Source organism: Hippoglossus stenolepis, chromosome 13, assembly GCF_022539355.2.
Source record: "Hippoglossus stenolepis isolate QCI-W04-F060 chromosome 13, HSTE1.2, whole genome shotgun sequence".
NCBI classification, from domain to species: Eukaryota; Metazoa; Chordata; class Actinopteri; order Pleuronectiformes; family Pleuronectidae; genus Hippoglossus; species Hippoglossus stenolepis.
Window position 1 is genome coordinate 17,613,019 of NC_061495.1, and position 21,674 is coordinate 17,634,692.

General features: G+C 40.5%; 1 protein-coding gene across 5 annotated transcripts; it reads right to left on the reverse strand.

The window, feature by feature from the left end:
* Nucleotides 1-122: 122 nt before the first annotated feature.
* On the reverse strand, nt 123-21,591 carry senp7 (SUMO specific peptidase 7). 5 transcript variants are annotated; one of them, XM_035174275.2, is made up of 26 exons: nt 21,433-21,591; nt 20,759-20,848; nt 18,778-20,463; nt 17,697-17,757; nt 17,308-17,396; nt 16,655-16,720; nt 16,434-16,549; nt 15,332-15,583; nt 13,138-13,262; nt 12,599-12,717; nt 11,362-11,683; nt 10,897-11,039; nt 8,167-8,307; nt 8,039-8,072; nt 6,869-7,096; nt 6,041-6,486; nt 5,639-5,766; nt 5,008-5,124; nt 4,786-4,902; nt 4,094-4,189; nt 3,798-4,006; nt 3,614-3,660; nt 3,446-3,489; nt 2,094-2,162; nt 1,852-2,002; nt 123-1,751 (listed from the first exon to the last, which is right to left on the reverse strand). In XM_035174275.2, the coding sequence occupies exons 3-26, from the start codon at nt 18,778-18,780 to the stop codon at nt 1,614-1,616; spliced, it is 3,261 nt and encodes a 1,086-aa protein (XP_035030166.2). In that variant the 5' UTR covers nt 18,781-20,463; nt 20,759-20,848; nt 21,433-21,591; the 3' UTR covers nt 123-1,613. The 5 variants fall into 5 exon arrangements, with proteins under 5 accessions (XP_035030166.2, XP_035030168.2, XP_035030167.2 ...); XM_035174277.2 differs by lacking the exon at nt 17,697-17,757; XM_035174276.2 differs by lacking the exon at nt 16,655-16,720.
* Nucleotides 21,592-21,674: the final 83 nt, after the last annotated feature.

Sequence of the window (21,674 nt, forward strand, 5' to 3'; positions counted from 1 at the left end):
TCTGAAAACAAAGAAGGAAAAGACGTCAGGGCTACGGTGAAATATTGTCCACTTGTCACTCTCCATCCGCAGTAAACTAGATGTTCAAGGTAACCACAAAAAAAACCCCACAAAATAACAGGTGATTTTTTTTCTATAACGTTTAATACAGCATCGAAACCAAACATATTTTGGAATCAGCTCCTGTACATTCATGAATAAGATCTAAAAAAAAGACAGATCAAGGACTTTGTAAAAGAAAACTAAAACATGATCGGAACTTATCTCTGTCGAGAACAGTGGAGTTGAAATGAAACTTTCAGGCCATCACAGATCTTAATTAAGCAGTGTTTACCCTTAACGGAATACTGTTACGTGCCAGTGTATGCGCACCCCTCAACTTGGTTTGACAAAATGCGATTTAGCAAAATAATTCATTCACTTATATGCTTTATGTATGAAATAAGGTAGTTTGCATGAACATAACCCACGTGTACAGAACATCTACAGTAAAGACTGTAGCTATTAGTTTTTTAGTTTACTTAAAAGCAGCCATTAACTTACACTCGTTAAGTTTGGTCAAAAAAAGGTGCCAAATCCACAACAGGATCAAAAACATTTCCAAACACTGTTTTCGATTTTTCTATATTTTTTGATTAATCAATTAGTTAATCAACGGGAAAATGATGAAAAAAACAATCAAATTTCAGCTCATTTTTTCTTCTTCCCTTCAGTTTGTGTGACAGTAACAACAATGTCTTTGGATTTAGGGCTCAACAGGTAAGATGATTACATTAACTTGGGCTTTAGTAAAGTGTGATCACTGGAATTTTGACAACATCACTGAAGAAAACACAGTAGTAATCAGATTCATTGATGGTGAAATTCATCATTAGCTGCACACTGGTAAAATTGTGTCAGTTGTGTTAATATATAAATTTCTTGCTTTGGGGTATTTCTGTAAGTTCAGCTGATACCATGAGGCTCACTGTGATTTCAGGGCCTTTGATGGATTGTAACACAGATTGTAACACAGAGTGGGACACACTCAGACACACAGAAAACAAGATGAGTGAATGCTCAGTTGTCCTGTCTGAGACTAAGTGAGGCACAGAGTGAGCGGAAGAGTTCAACAAAGGGAAAGTGATGCGAGTGTTGGGTCAGATTCCAGTCCCTGAGGCTTCAGTGGGGAAAACATTTGAATTGAAACGTATAATATACCATGGCTGCGTTTAAGATGACAAATTAGAAAATTCTGATGACAAACTAGAAAATATAGAAAATCTGTTACAAATAATGCCTTTTATAAAATATCTTGCAGCATAAAAACAATCAATAAAAGGTCTCGAGGTGTACAAACATTTGCATTTCTGGATATGACCGACTTTGTATTTCAGGTTGTATGGACAGCTACGTGTTTATTTTGAATTTACTGCTGCCTTCATATTCAGTCACAGGAGCCACAGAGAGTCAAAGGCTTCCAAGTGTTGTTCAAGTTAATGTGTCTAACAACAAGAACTAACCTAAAAGGAATATCTCCAGTTCACGCTGAAATGTCCGTCACTCAGTATGAGCAGTGATTTGTATTAGCTACAGGGAATGCGATGAAGCGAGCAGCAAAACTGCTCCTGTGTCTATCTGTCACTGTCCAGATTCTGCCATCTGTAAAGGTTAAGTACCAGGTCTCTGATTTCGTCTCGTTTCCGCCGCACCTGCTGTCGTGGGAACCATCTCTCTAGGCGTAGGGGGAGATCGAAGTGAACCACGGGGTCCTACGAGCAGAAGAAGTTTCTCACTGTCAACACGTCTTGAAATAACTTAGAATTCTATGTCAGACTATGTGAGCCCCAAAAAACACAGACGACTCTTTACCTTCAAGAAACTCTCGACGTATTGCAGCAGGTAAAGGCCACAGTCGCTGCTGTTGTCTTGACGGGGAACTTGACAGTGTGAACCTTTCATCTGATCAGGGCTAAATTCCCTCGTTGAGCCACGACGGACCTCCCACTCTGACTGCAAGTACCTGAGAGACATGTATATCATCTTAAAACACACAAGTACAACAAACACACCAACACAGCTACAGACAGGCGGATATAAGCTGTCACACTTACTCCCGTAAGAGTTTGAAGACTCGCTCGTGAAGAGAAGGTTTGAGGGAATCCATGATGAGGATGCACGGCCTGCAGAGAGGAAAATCTGTCATTTAATGCTTTGCTCCACATTCATGTGTTATTGAGGGCTATTTTTCCACATCTACAGGTTAGTGTGGATACAACTAGAAGCCAACAACATTGAAAAGGGGCTAAAACAGTTCTGTGATATACACATAACACTAAAGAGCTCAAAAAGAGAGAGAGAGACAAATTGTCTCAACAAGAGACCACAATCCTCTTCTTTAGCTGTATGCTAAGTTTAATAATAATAATACATTTTTGTATCGGTTTAACACAAGGTGCAATTTACCAATGATAAATATCAAGTATCAAATTCAATCTGAGGGGTCGAGACATGATACAAAATATCACGTTTTACCTTTAATTCGTTATGTAAAACTAGAATGGCACTCAGTAGAGCACATGCCTCCACCAAGGTCCAAAAGTCCCCTTATGAACTAAATTTAAATTTTAAATTTTAAATCCTGATTTTTATTTGAATTTACAAAAAATTGCACACACTACTAATATCAATTCCCTAAAAATTTCGGTTTTTTTCCATCAAGATCCATGAATCATTCTGAGAAATAAACAAAAATGCTGAAAAAAACAACAATCCTGGATCTGCCCCTTGATCCACATCTACACCAAAATGATACGAGTTCCTCCCTGAACCATATCACACCCTTACACCACGTTTTGTGGAAATGTCTGGTAGTTTTTGCATAATCTTGCCTACAAACAAACAAACCAACAAATAGACAGGGCTGAAAACAAAACCTCCTTGTCGAAGGTAATTCGAATTCACCATGTCTGACCATGCTTGTACAGACGTGCGTGTTTTGTAATCAGTCCATATGGTGTGTAGGTGTCCACTGGACCTGGAGTTTTCTGCTTTAGTTTTTCTGTCATACTTTATCGAGGACTGTGACTCGTAAATATACGACGACGCTAAAAACATTGGAATATTTCCTCAAATCTTGTTCCCATGAAATATGAAGGTTTGGAGCATTTTAGTGTTGATAAATATTCCCTTTTGAGCATTGTGTTACTTCACTGTAGCCAGAATTTCTAGGTCAAATAATTCTACACAGTCTGGATAAGTCATCAAAACATGTACTCCATAGACATTTCACCAATTTTAGAGGAATCACTTTTATTGTTACTGATGATCAACTTATCTGTGCTTTCTAAAAATCATGCAAACATGAACACATAGTCCTGGAGGATTCGTGTTAAAATCAAGAACAGCTCTCAATACCAGATGGCCACAGTGGCAGTTTATAATAAAACTCTGCCAACACACTCACCTCTTGCAAACGACCCTTTTCTGGAAGGTTTTCTCTGTGCACCTCTGAAAGCAAAGACATAGTTAGACAGAGCAGATCTGGACAAACAGTTGTTAAATAAATAATTGTCTGCCAGAGAAAAAGAGAAACATTTTTATTAATTGTGAGCACAAAACGGTTATTTCTTACCACTGGACCAGGTGGTGGATCCTTGGGAAGTTGCTCTTTAGTGTTTTCTGAAACAAGAAAACAACCCCATCCTTCAGTTTCTCAATCATCAATATAATCGCAACATCGTAGAAGCAAGAAAAATATGCACAAAAAGTGACAGAAAGTGATATTTGCACAGAGAAGCTATGAATCATTTAGCCACCTGTCTCTGGTGCCACGTTGTCACTGGGGTTTTCCTGAGGTGCTGTCTCGGTGTCATTTGGACATTTCGAGCTCTGAGCCTCGTCCTGTTCCTGCAGCTTCTCTGTCTCGTCGTGGCTTTTCGTCATCTCCGAGCCTGGACCAGGCCAGGCCTCGAATTTAGGCTCATTCAGCCCATGAAAGCAAATGACGACTAAATACCAATGAGCCCTAAGCAGACAACAGAGCAATGTGAGACGTAATGTGACATCTCAACAACAACAACAAATCTCACATCACTTCACGTGTTTAACTTACTCCTGATTGACAGGGACAAACAGGAAGTCCTTTTTGAAGATGTCCACATGGCGTGTCCACGTCTTCACCCGCTGGTGCCGCCTCTGCCTCTGACAGCTAACACAAAGATAAAGATAGGGACACCAGTTATAAACCTGTTTCACACGTCGCGACAAACACGCAAAAACACCTGAAATTCTCTGAAGTATTTAACATTGTGCACCTTTTAAGCTACAAGAGCACAAGGTATGCTAGCAGGATGCACTGGAAGTAAAACAGGGATAAAGCATTATTATGTTTCTTTGTCCTTCCAAAATATTAAGTTAAAGGGCAAATTAAACTGCTAAGATGAAATCATATAAATGTTTTTCATTATATGATAGTTGTGTTGATTCAACATTATTGAATTCTAACTACAAAGACAGAAAGCCAAAGAAATACAAAGCGGAGTCAAGACAGGTCGAGGTGAGTCTCAGCAGCAGCGCATTCAGCTAGATTAAACCTTGAGGGGTAAACATCTGTCAGTCAGTCACTTCCTGTACTGCTTAAAGCTAAACTCTGTCAGTGCTCGATTGAGTTATAATCTCAAGGATGTGATGCCTGACGCCTGGTAGTTACTTAAGGTGATATATCAAAGCCGATCAGGTGGGAGACGGCGACAACTTTTGCCAGTGCAGACCGCGTGCACACCGAGCTTTGCCTGCACTACTTACGTGTCACTGGTGGCGCCTTCGCTGGCGTTGTCCCTCCGCGTCAGCTGCTTGTAGAAGAAGCTGCTGAAGATGTGGGAGCGCTCAGCCACAGCATCGGATGCATTGTGGAGGAGGTATCTGTTTTCAAGGAACACATAAACACGATTGTTTCAAAAATGAGGTTTCACCTCCACAAATCTCACGAGGAACCGAAAGCTGTCAGTTTAAAAACGTGCTACTCACTTGAGGTAAAAATCGATGATTACATCGTTGAGGAACTGCCCGCTGTCCAAGCACTGCAGGTCTTCCATTGTAACAGTTATTCCTCCTTTTAGTGGAGGAGGAGGAAACTGGATCAACCTAAAGAGAGGAGGCAAGAAAGAAGAATGATTTAACTTCAAATTACCATAGATAACAGGTCATATCAGTAACATAACCATTAGGATAAGGATAAGTAGGAGCTGTCAATGAAAAGAGAAGATAGATTTGAATCTGACCTGCAGCAGTAAGTAGACTGTGATAGTTACAATGTTTTTACCAATATTATATGTCCAATTAGAATTAGAGAATACAGACAAATTCAGAAATGATTCTCCATTAAGGTCCGTCTTAAATTCAAGATTTCCTAGAAACCCCTGATTACAAGAGAAATCGCTTTAAAGTTTGGAAAAATCAACTGGTATCGTACTGAAATTCTGCATCAGCAAATAACTAAAGTTGAAAACTGGTGCATTGGTTGCGGATCAATGAATCCCTAAATCTGTTTCATTCTTATTCCCAGAAGTGAATTCTAGTGGCAGAAACGTTCCTCATTTGGGAGCCGCTGGACCTTCCTGCACGAGAAGCTGCACATGAGACTACGTAGGTAACTTGCCTGCTTGGGAGACCCCGGTGTTTATATTTAATCCAGCTGGAGTCTGGTTTACAGTGGGACACGGAGTACGATCCTTTGGTACGACGATGGCACAGTGTGTATACAGGGGTGGGTCCCTCCTTTTTCTTCTGTGGGAAGAAAATTGATATCATGAGAGCAAATTACACCTTGTAACAATTTACCATTGGCAGAACACATCGTCCAGTGATTCCGCAGGGGACACAAAATGAATCAGATGGCAAGAAAAATGATCAACAGACGTGGAAAGAAGGAAAAATATTTCTGCTATGCTCATTGTTTTGCTCTATGTCTTATTCTTTCAGAACTTTTAATACTGCAAGGAAAAACACTGAGGTATACATTGCTTTTTTCCAGGGGTCAAAATGTATGTTGACCATTTACCTCAGAGGGATGTTCGTCTTCTTCTTTCTGATCCTCCTCAGGTTTGACCTCTGTCCCTGTGTCTTCCTCTGATGTTGTCTCCGGCTCCGGGGGCGTCCCTTTTTGCAGCTCAACCTCCGGACAGATCTGCAGCATGTTGTTTTCCTCTGTGTCAGAGTGTGAACTGTATGCGTTGGGTTCAGGGTCGGGGCTCTCGAGGCCCAGCAGACACAGCAGGTGTGAGTCAAGTCCAATTTTTCTGATCAATTCAATGCTATCATCAAGACAAAGAACAGGATTCTGGATCTCATCCCAACCCCTGAATCTGTCTGAGCCGAGGGATCCCAGAGATTGTTCATGTGTCAGACTGTTCAGACAGTCGATGTCCAGGAGGGAGCGTAATAAAGCGCCCTCCATTCCTTCTAGAGGGTCTCTCAGAGTCAGCAGGATGAAGGGGCTGGCTGTGCCTATTAAAATAAAAAAAGATTTACATGAGGAAAAGGTGACATATCAAACAATACTGAAAATCTTTTCAGAACTATCAGGAGAAACACGTGACATTTGTAAACTTTAACTTGCTCAGACGTGAAAGAACTAGAAACGGAAAGTAGACACTTTGGGCCCCGAAATCTTGTCCCTCCCCTAACCCTAACCCTCCCCTGTTTATAGACATTACCTTTGACTTGACTGGAATGGAAATATAAGCATTATTTTTAACACTGTTAAGCCTGTCAATCAGTAACATACTGCTTTTCACAAAATGTAAAGGCAATTTAGAATGCAACATTTACAAATATGTGTTTGAGGTACCGACATGTCTTCACACTTAGATCGCTCCAGCAAACTCACCAGTGTTAGTGTTTCCATCTTGTTCGACACACAGCATGCTGAGGATGTGCTGTATCTCAGCTGCAGCGGTGTCTGACACACAAAACACGAGGACAGCAGCAGGGAAAGGATTCTCGTCACCGTTAAAGTGAAGCTCACGCATCTCCATTTCCTGCTCCTCCCAGACACTGTACCTCCTCAGAGCTGTGCGCTCAAACGTTAACATCAGCTCCACCTGGTCAGTAGAGTCTGAGGAGAGGGGGAGAGCAGGTTAGCTTAGCAGCTCGCAGCTTTGGTACCAAATGATCAACACTGTTACATCTTTACATTAAGCACACTCAAAATAATGTCTCACACATACAAGAGGTGAACAACTCGCATGTTCCTCTAACCAGCAGTAAAAGTATTCCATCAACCTCTTGCCACCAAACAAAGTCAGTCCTGTTTCCTGCAGATATATGCCTCTCTCGCCTCAATAATTAAATTCATTATAATTCCTTCTCTGGGGACTATGAATGTCCCAAAGTTGACAATCAATTTATGCTATTAAAAGTTGCTAGAAGAAATGTTAACAAATTGCATTAAGTTATTAGGATTTATCCTCTGGGAACCTGGAATATCTGTCGGAAACCTAACAGCAATCCATCCATGTCAACCTAGTGTTTGTGTTTGAGGTAAAGTCATTAAAATTCCTCCTTTGGGAATATGAACATCTGCACAAAACTTAATGGTAACCCATCCATTAGAGATATTCTGATGTGGACTGACCAAACAACTGACAGACATAGCAATCTGTAGAGCTGATAAATGTAGGTTAAAATAGAAATATAACTGCAAAAAAATAATTGTTGTCGAGGCCAAAGTTTTTAACATTGTTCAGTCTTGAATTGTTCTTGCACACATGGAGCACCTTAGTTCGGAGAAGGGGAGATTTCACAGGCTCAGAGGTGAAAGTGCACAAGGGCCTTGAGGGTCTAATCCATGAACCCACACACACACACACACACTTTACTATCTGAAATAGACCACTAAGCTGGGGGAGGATGTGCAGACAGCATGAACAAAACAAGATGATACGGGTTCCTCTTGGTCTTGGGTTTATACGATCCAGATAAAAAGGTCAAAGTCAGGTCACAGCCTCTTGACAAACAGTGTGATTGTACTTGTGTGTTGAGGAAATGTCCACATTACCTTTCAGAGGGATGATGATTGTTTGGTCTGCCATCTGTGAAAGGAGAGAAAAAAAACATTTTGCAATTCATGTCCTGAAAGGATGATATGGATTCTGCAAAATGGATATATTTGTTGGGTCGGGTTACCATGATGTTGCCATTTGCTATCCCTCGGTAGCCGCCACAGTGTAGGGTGGAGAAGGCTATGCTCATGCAGGAGTGGTCGATACTGGGGATGGGATAACGTGCCACCGAAACAGGAAGCTTGTCTACAACTGCACGCAGCACCTATGATACACAAAGACACACAAGCAGTTTGAAATGGTACGATTACAGTTAGTTTATCACAAAGTCAGACAGACAATAACCTGGGAGTACAGCCAAGCCCCGTGGTTTGGGAGGACATTCTTCCAATGTCACTTCAGTGCTCGTACAACCACTATGTGTAGGAATTAGACATTTCTAACTCTGGTGCCATCAAGTGGCAGCACACAGAAAAACATTGCGGTTGACGTCGATGAATGCTGCTGCTGCTGTTTTTCACAAGTATCTTGCGATGAAAACATCGGACGACCAAACCCATTTAAGAATTTCTTGTTATAACCACAAAACTTCATCATTATAGCAAGAACAACTTTTCCTATCCTGAAAACATAAAAGCAGTGTTGCCACAACTACTGCAGATGTGGATATGAATGTTAGCACCAGTAAAACCAGCTGAATCAATTTTTCAGACGACATTTTCCTTTAGCAATGAAGCATTACAAGGGTTTATCATTAGTAAGAGGACTCTTTTGCAGCACTTTGTCAAATCCTCTCGAACTGAAGAGACATTTGTGGTTTTTCCAAGCAGCAGCTTCTTCTATCATCTTTTCTCCATCTGTCTGATCTTTAGTCATCAGTGTCATTTCTGAGATCCTGTTGTGCTTATGAATGTGACATACATTTGACAATAAAAACACATTGTTTTAACATGCAATTTAAAACAGAGCTTGTCCTTACAGTGTAAGAAGATACTGTGAGGATTATTTTGGGTGTCAAGATGACACAAATTTGATTGTACACAAATATGCTGAGATAAAAACCAAAGTGGGATCATAATTTGTTTGTTTTTAGCCCTGTGTAAGTCTTAAAGAATATCAGTAGTAAAGGTTTTTTCAAAATAGGTTTACATTTTTCTAGTGGTGCACCGATGTATCGGCCGTATATCGGTAGCGGCCGATATTCGCCTCGTTTACTGCCATCGGCGTATCGGTAATAAACTTGACTTTCACCGATAACATTGGCCGATGTTCATTGGTATATTTTCTGCAGCCTGCCAATCTGCCGGGTTTACACCGGGCGCTGAAGCGCCGCGCCGCGCAGCGCCAAGGAAAGCCAGGTGCCTCCCATCCACCCCCCTGTTAAACCTTTGTGCGGTTCACATGGGCTGCGATGCGCCGCGCCGCACCAGCGCCCTTCACCGATGGTTTCGGTGTGCGAGCGTATCGCGCCAGGAAACAGACTGAAAAATGATTTTAAACGATATAAATGACATATTTTATATGATATAAATGATCAAATACGCATCCCATACTTTGTATTACCCTTCTGTTGTCCTGGAGTTTTAACAATTTTCCCAATCACATAATTAAATGTCCCCCTCTGCCCATCCACTACAGCCACACAAGCAGTCATATAGATAAAAAGAGACGGGGGGGGGGGGCTAAAGGCTTGCTTGGAGAATACGTCATTTACCCCCGACACCCGACATTGAATGGGTTACATACAACAACAAGCGGAGAATCGCGGGCTGACCGGCACAGAGAAATGCGGGTCCGGTGTGCACATGCGCAACAGGTACTACATACAAACAGCAGAGACAATGTCGGCAGCGTCGGCTGTGTGGGATTTCTTCACTGTCTCAGAGAAAGACATGTTCAGCCGACATTTCAAGAGGGGGTAATACCACCAAGGATTTCAACATGGCATCTAAAGTTACACTTGTCACTTTTTCTGTTTTTCATATTATTCAAGTAATAAACAAATATCGGTATCGGCTATCGGCTAGATTGTTGTTTTAAATATCGGTATCGGCCAAGAATTTCCATTTTCTGTTTTTAAAAACAACTTTAACCAACTCAGCTTAAATATAATGAAGCTTGTGTCTGCACTGGGAAGTTTATATGTTTAAATGTAATGCTCCGAACTTGGGTCAGGATGTTTAAATTTATTGATATACTGCGCTCAAAGGCCTCCGACCCCTTTCACCTGCAAACACATGTATTTTCTTAAACAGATATTTTTACAACTGAAACTGAGCTGGGGCTGAAATGTGGGGCACCAGCATAGCCATGCATCCTGTAATCAATCTTTTTTCATTCATCTTCTGGAGTTCTTGACTTACAGTAACATAGTACTAAACTAGAATAGTGATTCTGTTGAGAATAAAATGATTTTCCTTTTACAATATTCTATATATTCATTATTTATACTCTTTGTATTGACCATCTATAAGATCTTTCTCTTACGTGACTCATGTCTGGTTTAACCTTGACATCTAAGTGCCTGTTACACAGGCAAAGCATTCTCATTTGTTTCAGTCAATTAGCGAGTGGTAAACAGGATCCCCTGTGGTGAAGTAAAACCTCAGGCATCCGCATGATGTCTCAATAAACCCTTTGTGATGTCATGTTAATCTGGGCATTAACTCAGCTCAGTTTAGAAACCTGTGCAAGGTCGTTTTTCTACTTGTGATAAAAAGGGCAGATTCTGTTTCCAACAGAATTACAACCTGCACATAAAAATCAAAACCTGTATTCTCCAGAATATTTCATGAAATGTGTTTTTGTGGACGTGGATAAACTTCTGTACAACAAAGAGACATATTCTGCCAACCTGCATGTCCTGTAAGTCACAATCATCTTGTCTGATCACAGCCTTCTGTATAACGGTGTCTTCCATAGTGACCAGTGTGTGGACCGGTGGTCTGCAGTGCGGAGGAACGTTGTCGCTCTCCTCATCATCACTGGACAGCACAACTGAAACAAAGGCATGAAGAAAAGAATGAGTGTGATTTTTACTTAGAAATCAGGCTTTTAAAAAAAAGCACAGTCCCAAGCACATTTATACGCTTATTTGACACAGCACAAGGGAGGTGTAATGTGCTTTGTAGGGGAGCATGGGTGCTAGTAATCCTCCAAAAGACAATTGGGAAGTTGTAAAAAGAGGAATCACAGCCGCTAATGAGATGAAGGACCCACACGTACAAAAGAAAGTAAAAGACAAACTAACAAAAGATGCTTGTCAACATTAAAAAGTTCAGGTTTAGAGGAGGATCTAACATCACTCGTTCTGACTCACTTGGGTCAGAAGGGCTGCTTGGCTTGGTTGTGCTGTCCTGGCTGGACTCTCGATCTCTTTGGGTGTCCTCAGCCTCCAAATAAGGAGTGATGATCGGGACCAGAACTTCTCTTCCATCATCCCCTCCAACAGTGAACTGTACAATGGTACGGTCCACGTTTTCAGAATCTCCCTCTTCTCCACTTTCTGCCACACAAGCTTCAGGTCGGGCCGGTACCCTGTCTCTTCCATCTTCTCCAGTCAGACGAAGCACGCTCTCACGGCGCCGTTTAGGGCTCACTGTGCTATTGTGCAGGGACCCTGAATTGTTCCTTTTTTTCTTCTGTGGGGACAGCACAGAATGGGATGTGTCGTTTTTGTTGTATATTCACCAGACAAGTCATGCAGATACAGCACAGAATAAAGAACCATTGTTTATTTTTAAGTACAAGAGATGTGAAGATTTAAAATACAAATTTTGAGAATATCTCCTTTTAATCCCCATAAAATATATGTGATGTCTGTGAAATAAATGGCTTTCTGGCTTTAAAATACAGTTTTTTCAAATAGGTATTGTGTTGTAAAACAAACGTGTAGACATTGTAAGCTGCTTAAACCTTTCTGGTCTAAAGACAAAAAGAAATTCACCTTATTTGTATTGTTTTCATCAGCACTGTTTTGTTGGGACCAAATATTTTTTGATTTATATTTCTGTTCATTGCACCACTGTAGAACAGCTTTGAATTGGACAGTCGCACAGACTGTAGATAAAGGAGGACGACATGGCAGCTCCCATAAAGTGAAGCCAAAATGCCTTGATCACCACCCGGTGGCTGGCTGCAGTATAGGTCATAAAACAATTATTTTGTATCAGGTATATTTTAGCTTCATCTCTAAATAGTGGGAGGAGGAGGAGGAGGAGACCCATCGTCCAACTTTATATGCTGTGATTTTTAGTTTACTAGATGTAAAACTGTTAAACATTTTGCATTAAATTTATGTTTTCAAATATTTATTTGGAGTGGACAAAAACTGCTGCCGCTTTACAACAATGTGATGGTTCTAGTTTCAGACTTGTGCAGTATTAGAGTGTTATGGAATTGAATCAAGGGCTCATTCAAAACATGCGGTTGACTGAAGATTTGGTATCATGTCTACATGACAGGGGCCTTTCTTTACTGCCTTCTGTGGGAAGGGGTTGGTTTGGATTTTATTCTTGGTGAGTTCTGAGTTTTAAAGCCTCGTCTACAGGACCCACCACACTTTGCTGAACTTCTTTTTCCGGTTCAGCCGACTTCTCCTTGATGATCTTTGGGGAAAACTCATCACAATCTCTCGTGTTCTCAGCAGGCTCCCAGCTCACCGACAACCCACAATCTACATCAGACAGAGAAACAATAATAAGCCACTCATGCTGAAATAAACATATATGTGACAACGACATAGGACATTTTCATCTCCTCGTAGTAAAAAAATGTGGCTTAATTATGAACTCTGTATATCTGGTTGTGTTTGTTTTTAACAACTTTAAAAATGCAACATTTGTTTGTTCAGTCTGGAGGCAAGGTCAAGATAGTCAATACACCTCTCCAACTGGGAGGAACCTTCAGGGACAGTTGAGAGAACCCCATCCACAAGGTCAGGGGAGAGTGGAAAAAGAGATCGGTGGTGATTTCCAGGAGGTTGGACCAATAATCGATTCAAGGGTAAAATCAACACCGACAGAATAACTGTGTGAAGTGGTGGTTAGCATCACATAAATAAGCAGGATTCTTAATTCTTTATGGGTTTCCTCACCTACGACTTCAGCATATTTGTAGCTTTCTCCGTTGCTCTTGCCGATTATCATCTCCTTGATATCTTTGTTTTCGTCTCGGTCCTCTTTGTAATCCATATTCTGTGACTTTCTCCTGAGTCTTGACCTGAAGAAAAATAACAACATGTTCTTATTTTGCTGCACACATTATTCTCATTTTCACAAAGTGGTACAAAATTTAATTCCCAGGACCTTTATATACAAAGACTGTACTTAATCACAAGATATCCAAGATAAAACACAAATACAGCAACAAAAAAACAAAAGCAGAAACCTATTTGAACCAGAACCTCGAGCTGTGAAATCTTTCTGTGCGGTATTGTTCCAAATGAAATCAACTTTTCTGCCTGGAAAATCCGGAGAGCCAAGGATGCAGCTGGCCGAGCCAAACACCATTAAAATGTCATTTCTGCTTAAACGAAGAAAAAACCAGCAGACGAAATGACCCTAATAAAGAAAACCTCCTCCTGCTATTGTGGCTACTTTTGTTCATTATTCATCAACCACCTATCACACTATCCCCACTTTTGAAGTTTAGTCTGGTTCTTGAGCAAATATCAGTACAGCATCATATGTCAGACAAGAGACGGCCTGAAATTAAAACAATTTGAAATCATGTGAAACTTGCGACAACCCATGGAGACGACACAAACGAGAAGCACCATACTGTCAGCTACGCTCATCGTTCATACAAGACACAGGGAGTTATGAAGAATACACACGCGTGGCCAGCTCCACGCAAAGGGCTTCCGTTTGATGCTGGTGATCATTACAATGCACACACACCAAACACGTGTCATATGAAAACATCACTGACATCAACAAGGTGGAAGCTCGTGCAGTGTTTTTGTGAGTAAAGTTGGTTATACTATGTTCTACAGGATCAAGCTGGAGTTGTGGGTGTGTCTTGGAATCCAGCGCTCCTAAATGAAGAATGGAGCCTTTGATGACATAGTTGATCAAAGGGTTAAAGTGTGGAAGATCATTTCCTCTTCTACCCTGAACATGGTATTGCAATCATAAGGAGACTTATCCTGCGACTAACCCGCTGTAGATGAGGAAATACACAACACATTGTTCGACCATGACGTTAAGTTAGTTTTCCAGATTTGCCTCGTCACATGTGTCATGTTGACAACACACTCGACACACACACACTTCAGACAGAGCATCTGTTGATTACACACAGATAAACAACACTTGCATAACAGAAACTACGAAAAACAAACTATAGTGTTTTCTGATGAGCGTTTGTGTTGTTTTCATTCTCAGATGACTGAACCTCATGTTCACCAACTTTACCCACAAAAACACCTCACAAGCTTCCACCTTGTTGATGTTAGTGATGTTTTCCTATTATGTTTGGTGTGTCTGCATTGTAATGATCACCCGCGTCAAACGAAAGCACTTTGCGTGGAGCTGGCCACGCGTGTGTATTCTTCATAACTCCCTGTGTCTCCTAGGAAGAGGAGCATCAGTTTGTGAAGCCTGGTATTAAGTCTGCAGCGTTTATTCTGTGTTCGGACTATCACCAGGTAACATGGGCGTTTCCTTAAACAACATCAGGTGTTATACAGCTGGCAGAGTAAAAACTGCTTCATTCAGGCGAAGCTCGTGGAGTTATGGGATCGTTTTACCCATATGATTTATATTGTTGTCTAAACGTGAAGTTGATACGGACATATTATATTAACACATGATCGGTTTTTGTTTGATATATATTTCAACGAGACCTTCAGTGTATCACCGCACTTCACACACAGGCGCTTTGTGAAAATGACGAATCTGCGACAGAGTTTGCAACCGACCAGCAACATCTGGAATAAAGACAACAAATCACCAGTTGCCATGATCCCCAGCTAAACTGGAACACCGGCGTAGCGGAAAAAATACAAATGCATAAATTCAATGTAAAAATTCAGTGCTAGAAATTCAAAGGCTTTAAAATGTCAAAATCTGATGAGACTGATTTACTTCCATTTGTAACCACGCACTGTTCACCAAAGATTCTGCACCAAACAGCAGACAGGAAGCATCAGTGCAGTAGAGTATTAAGTTGCTAAAGAGTCACATATTTCCCTCATGGTTGGAGGAAATGAAGGCATAAAAAGAGACCAAATATTGGACGACTACGAAAATGCAACTTAAACTGTTCCTTTCACAGTGTCTTCCTACCTTTGAGAGGGTGAGTTGGGCGTCTGGTTGCGTTTACAGAATATGCCATTTCTCTTGTCCTGTTTGGCCTCTCCGTGAATGGACCTCAGTTCTCTGCAGACCCCAGGATCCTCTTTACACCGATCTCTCTCCTTCCACGTACTTGACATTTGTCCTCCATTTCCTGGGGTATGACTCGGTTTTATTTTTTCCATATAAGTCTTGCCCAGATCTGTCTTTAGGACATCTGTCAGGACGAGACAGGGTTTCCTCCTGCAGGACAAAATAGAAAAACATTTATTCACAGCTATCCTAAACCAGTCTTCCCCACAACATGGTGGCCAATCGGGGTATTCTGTCTTACCCTTGCAGGCCAGAGTTTGTGTCTTACAGCTGATCAACAGGGAGGGGTCACCTACTGTAGATAAGACGCGTGTGCAGTCATGATAAGCTTCGCCTTGAGTCAGAGAGCTTGTTTCATTTAAGAAATACAGTGTTTGCCACATAAATAAATGGCAAGGTGGGTAAAACTTGCTGTATTCCCGTCCCGGGACTGTGCAAAGCAAAAGCAGAAACTGCCTAACGAGGACTGGGTTTTTTTGACAGTCGACCGGGACAACAAAGCGACAGGATTTCTCCCCACTCTCCAATGAACATTACATTAAAGGCCTTTTATGTTATCATAACAAAACGTATGCTGTGTAGAAAATCAATACTGCATACATAAGCACAGGATGTACCAGATGATCTTAAAAGATAAAGCAATGGGGGTTTTATGTTTCCCTTTCGGAAAAAAGACAATCTTGAGGTGCCACATGTCAGAGTAAGAGCAAACTTAAGAAGATGATAAACTTCTATACTCAGTCATGTGATCTAACTGAGGGATAATTGAAGAAATTATTTTCCTGATCTTCAGGGGGAGCACCCCATCTTGTGAAAGTTTAGGAAACTGCAGTATATTACACAGGAAAAATCACTGATTGAAGTCACAGCCCCGTTTACTGTGAACAACATAACATTTTGGTTAGTTTCAGCTGGTGGACAGATAAACAGGTTTTTCTGTCTGCAATCAATAGTCTAGAATAGCCTATATCTCAAAACTCTCTTGTCAGCAATCACTTACGTGGCCATTTGTAGAGTCACCATAGTTGCAGTGTTGTCATCCAACAGCCTGGATCCATTTTTATGCTCTGAATCAGGATGTCTGAGTTTACTTCCTGCAAATGCTGTCCAGGAAACCTGTTGAAAGGAAAGTAAACTATGGGAGCCTGACTAATAATAGCCACATTATTAACATAACATTTGTTAATATGATCAGACACAGGACAAAAAATGTTGCTGTACCTGTCTGTCTAACTCCCCACACTCTGATGAAAGACAGATCGTGGAAATTTTTAGTGGGCTTTCCATCTAAAATTCACAGTCTGGTTAGTTATCATGCACAAGATGTACGAAATGTATTTAATGTATTTGTCAAAATTGTTTCAATGTTCAACCAAATGTGCAAAAATTGCTATTTTTAATCTATTACGTTAACCTTAACCCATTTATCATGTTAAGCAAGCATGTGCATGAAGCTGTTTAGCCAAACTGGTATTGACACAATGCATATAGCAGCTAGAATTGAAATAATGGTCGGTTCATTTTAAATCATAAGACAAATATTTGATCAACAATTGATGCAACTTAAAGTTGCAAAAATACCAAGACCAAACCAAATTTGTAAAATACTCTATATGTGTTCAAATTGCTTGGTGCTTGTGTGTCGATAAGAACATGCATTAGTGAAAAATCATTTGTAGATCATGTTATGCCCATTTGTGACAATTGTACGTCTAATTTCTCTGCATGGGGATTTATGATGGCAGCAATAAAGAAAGCAAGACCACATTATCTTAGCAAAATAAGATGCAATTTAAGCGGCACACTAAAAGCTCTCTAGTTGCCATACATGCCATAAAACTGGATATGTCAGAAAAAATGTGAGTCACAAATACCATGTTATCCTTTTCAACACTAAATGGAATACTCAAGGCTCTTCTTCGATCCATCATGGTCCACGACGTGGTATGGCACAGCAAGAACACTGCAAGAAACACAAAGAATTAAACATGTTGTCTCTGCACCAAGCCAAATGCTGTATGACAGAGTGGTACAACAGGTACAACATTTCAGTAGGTAGTTATAGGTGATAGGTGGCTCAATCGAGATATTCCAACCAACATGGATTCAGATAACATGTCAGAGGAAGACTCTATAAATCTTTTGCATTCTTTTACTATTTTTGCTTGAAAAACTACCAAACTTTATTTGGTGATGAATCAATAATCAAAATAATAGCTGATTAAGTGTCTTTCTGTCGATCATAACAAAGACTCTGACTCACATGAGATGGAAACCAGCGAGTACAGAATTGGGTGGCAACATGTAGGCTGTCTATTGAGTTTCTAGAAACAACAAACAACTGAGTTAAATTGTCAGAGTGACACTGAGTGAGACTTTGCTCGATGGTAAAAAACACAAACAGGAAATCAAACCATTGTTCAATGTAAAAACAGTATGGTGTATTAATTCTTATCCAGGGGGGGGGGCATCTGATCTGTGCCACGTTTGTTTTGCAGCATGACAACAACATAAAATAAAGAACTTCCTTTAAGGACAACAGAAAAATGAGGAACCATTACAAGATGCTTGCAAAACCCTACAAGCAAGTACTTAGAAAGACTTTGTGCAAGTGTAATGTGCTGTTTTAAAGTTGTTGATTTGAAGTTTTTCTGTTCGCGGCACTTTGTATGAATTGATGAATAAAAACAGTTAGTTTCAACGTATTTGAAAGCTTCTCCACTTTATTTTAAGTGTCTCAAACTTTTGCACTGTACTACACATATGTGCATATGTGCATATATATATATATATATAATAGTAAGATAAGCATTCTCTGTGTCGCATCTGCCACCACGGTGAGATCAGACCACATGAAACTACGCTCTATGTTTGGACACCGATCAAACAATGGAAACTAGATCTAAAAGTACAAGCGCGTAGTTCACCAGGCGTTTCCTGAAGTAGCAGCAACCACATTACGTTTGTCAATGAAGCCGGTGTTTATGTTGCACTAACACACGCTACGTGTAACACTCAGATCGCCCTTTTCAAAGTGATTACTTACCCACTGTCACAACTCATCAAGTGTTTCGAAAGTGTCCATTACAAGTGCTCGTTAAGTGGTCCCCGTTTCATTTTATTTATTTGTTTATGCGTTTATTTTTAAACTTTTCTAGGGACAATATTCAGATAGATTCAATGCATAACAATAAGTAACAACACAACATATGTGACGAAGCACAGCAGGTAAAACCCACAAAGACAAACTGCACCAGAGGGGCTAGTTTATATCAACACCGCTAACCATGATGGTGCTACCGTATCTGTTGTGTTCGCCACAACCAATGAGAGCTAACACCCACCATATGTCGGGGCTTCGCGTTGTTTTTCCAGCCAATATCGTGAAATGCAGTCAAATCCTAACGAACGTCTTCAATAACGTCCAACGGCAGGTTTTACTGATTCAGATTTGTTCTCAACAAGCGCCTCAATATTCCTTGGCAACATCCGGTGGGCGCCGGAAATACACGAGAAAAATGACCCGGGGGTTTCGGCGGCCTTTTCGCAAACCAAACATTCCTTCTCTCACTACAAACTTCCACTGAGGCTCTAAACCCTTATTTATTACTATTATGATTTATTATTCTATTATTTGTAACATAGTGGAGTAGATTGGTGTTGTACAACCCCGGAACAGCAAGTGCTGACTACGTGCAACACCCGCGCCGTGTTCGTCAGGAAACAAGCTCTCTAAAATGATATAATTCCGCCCGTGCCAACATGAACTCATAAACCGCTCAAACTAAGGTAGACGTTTAAGGTTATCATATATTTAGTAACTACTTAAAGTGACGTATTTAGGTTTAAAGTTGCCTTTCTCTAGTCTAGAAAACTGTAGAGATGTCTTTTGGTTGTTAACATTTTTAATTTACAGGAACTGTTGCGATTACCGAGCAACTTTAATGGTTAAACCAAGATGTTTACATAAAAGAAACGTAAAAAAGCTTGATTTTATTTGCGAGCAGCCTCAGTTAAGATAAGTTATGATGTATCTATTTCTTTTTTTGCCAGGGAAAGGGAAGTTCATCCTGAAACTTGCTGTTTGTGCTTCCCAACAAACCTGAAAGGGTAATTCCGGTATTTTGAGTTGAGTTAATAAATGTGGATGTGTCAATGAATGGTATGTACAAAAACTTTTGGAATCTGTCCAATAGATGGCCTCCGCCAGCAGCCATGTCACACGGGCAACGGCTACAGTTTGATCTTCACATATCAAAAGGCTCAGATTGATTTACTGGATCACAACACCCACAGGAACAGGTTCACGTAGTTGGTGATTATTATAATTATCAATCACCACAACCCTCCGAAAGTTAATATGTACACATCAACCCAGTGGCAACTCTTTTTATCCATTTATTGATACAACAGCAACAACATCAGGCCTGCTCAGCCCCTGGAGAGAGGTTGGTGAGTCGGCCTTCAAACACTGCAGTATATAAATGTAGGCCTTTCTCACAGACAACATGAGGACTAACCAAATAGATTTAATGACAAAAATGTCTGCATTACATTACACCAGCAAAACCTTCAAGAGAACAGTCTTCAATAAGGTTATTTGTGTGTTTTCGTGCTGTGGTGAGCCCAAATGTCTGCTGTGAAAAAGGCAAAGATGCGAGTCATGAGGATCTCGACACTGAGTTCAGCACAGACACTTGACTGGAATCATCACTGCATGGCCGCTCGAAAATAAATGATGGTGAGCTTTGTATGTGAGCGTATGGTTATGTACATACAAGTGATCGGCCATAACAGTGAACCTTTGTCTTGCATTGCATATGTACAAAGATGACCAATTATAATTTTCAGGTGAGTTGATCCCAGTCCCAGTGTCCAGCGTGACCTTTAACGTCAGGAGCCACATGACTGCAGAGCCTTCTCCGAGGACACGCCCATGACTGCTGCTCCACTGACGTCTTCCTCAGGCCCCGACATCAGAGCAGCCGCTGGTGTGTTTTCTAGCGACTTATGTCCCGCCCTCTTTTCAGCTAAGTAGAGGAGAGAAGCGTAACAGAGTCAGAGACATGTAATGCATAATGGTCCTTCATAAGCCTAAACACACTGTCTTTACCGCTAAGACCCCTAATCTGCATGACATAATGGTCAGATAAGAAGAATGATGTTTGAGCAGGTTATAGTACGTAAGTGTAAGCTGCAGCTAAGATTCCATCAAGTGTACGATAGCTATTTAAACTTGTATTAGGATTTTTGGAGAGCCATTCATTTTCTAGATTTTGCTCTCTTTACAGAGGATATAATCTTTGTTAGTAATCATTGTCTTACCGCTGGCACTACATGGTGTAACATTGGGTTTCTCCTTTTGCTCTCCATCAGTAATGGAGGCCCGGATCTTCCTCACCACGTAGATGCTAGCTAGGATATGAGACAAAAACATGACAACATATAATACAATGTAAATAAAAGGACCAATGTTTTAAAGAGTTATTATGAAGAATTTTTTTTTTGATAATAAACAGATTATCTTCATATCACTTTAGCCCACACAAAGCTTGAATTTGGATTTTGATGATACAGCTGAAGGTGGGGTTCGTTTTTACCACTATGTTAACTGCTATTTAGCCATATCAACAATCTAATATCACTTACTAATTAAGTTTTTTGCATATATTACATGTTTTAAGACTTTAATTGTTTACAATATGAAAATGTAAACTGACAAGTATCTAAAGCTTTAACATTAATGTAGTGGCATTAAAAGTACACTTGAATGTTATATATTGGTACAAAGTAACGTACAATTGAAAGAATCAAGTGAAGTACAAGTATTTGAAAACTGTATTTAAGTACTTGAGTAAAGGTACATTTACTTTTCCACTCCGCTGACGCTCACACACCAGAAATAGAAAGATAGTAAACATCTGTGTTTGTCATCTGTGTCTCTCGTCAACTACGGTTTTAAATCACCAAATAAACATGTAAACCTAAAACAAACTCACCTTTTATGATCAGTCAGACCATGTTTATCGGTTGTTTCGATCTGTGGCTGAAATAAGTTCGTCTGTCGCTGATAATTCACAGTTTTCTGAGCGAGCCGACACAAACAGCTGATCTGTTTTCACATCCACAGACTGAGGTTGTTACAAAAGCACTCGACCAATAGCAGCCAGCGAACATCAACAAAGGCGGGACTTAAAGCTGAGACCTGCACTTTGATTGGCCGAGCCGTTACACAATGTAA

Excerpts from the sequence above, each read along its gene's own strand:
- senp7 (XM_035174275.2), bottom strand. Across the intron at positions 17,397-17,696 it reads CTCGCTGGTTTCCATCTCAT|TGTTCTTGCTGTGCCATACC; the intron begins GTGAGTCAGAGT and ends TGTTTCTTGCAG. Across the intron at positions 11,040-11,361 it reads AAGCAGCCCTTCTGACCCAA|TTGTGCTGTCCAGTGATGAT; the intron begins GTGAGTCAGAAC and ends CCTTTGTTTCAG.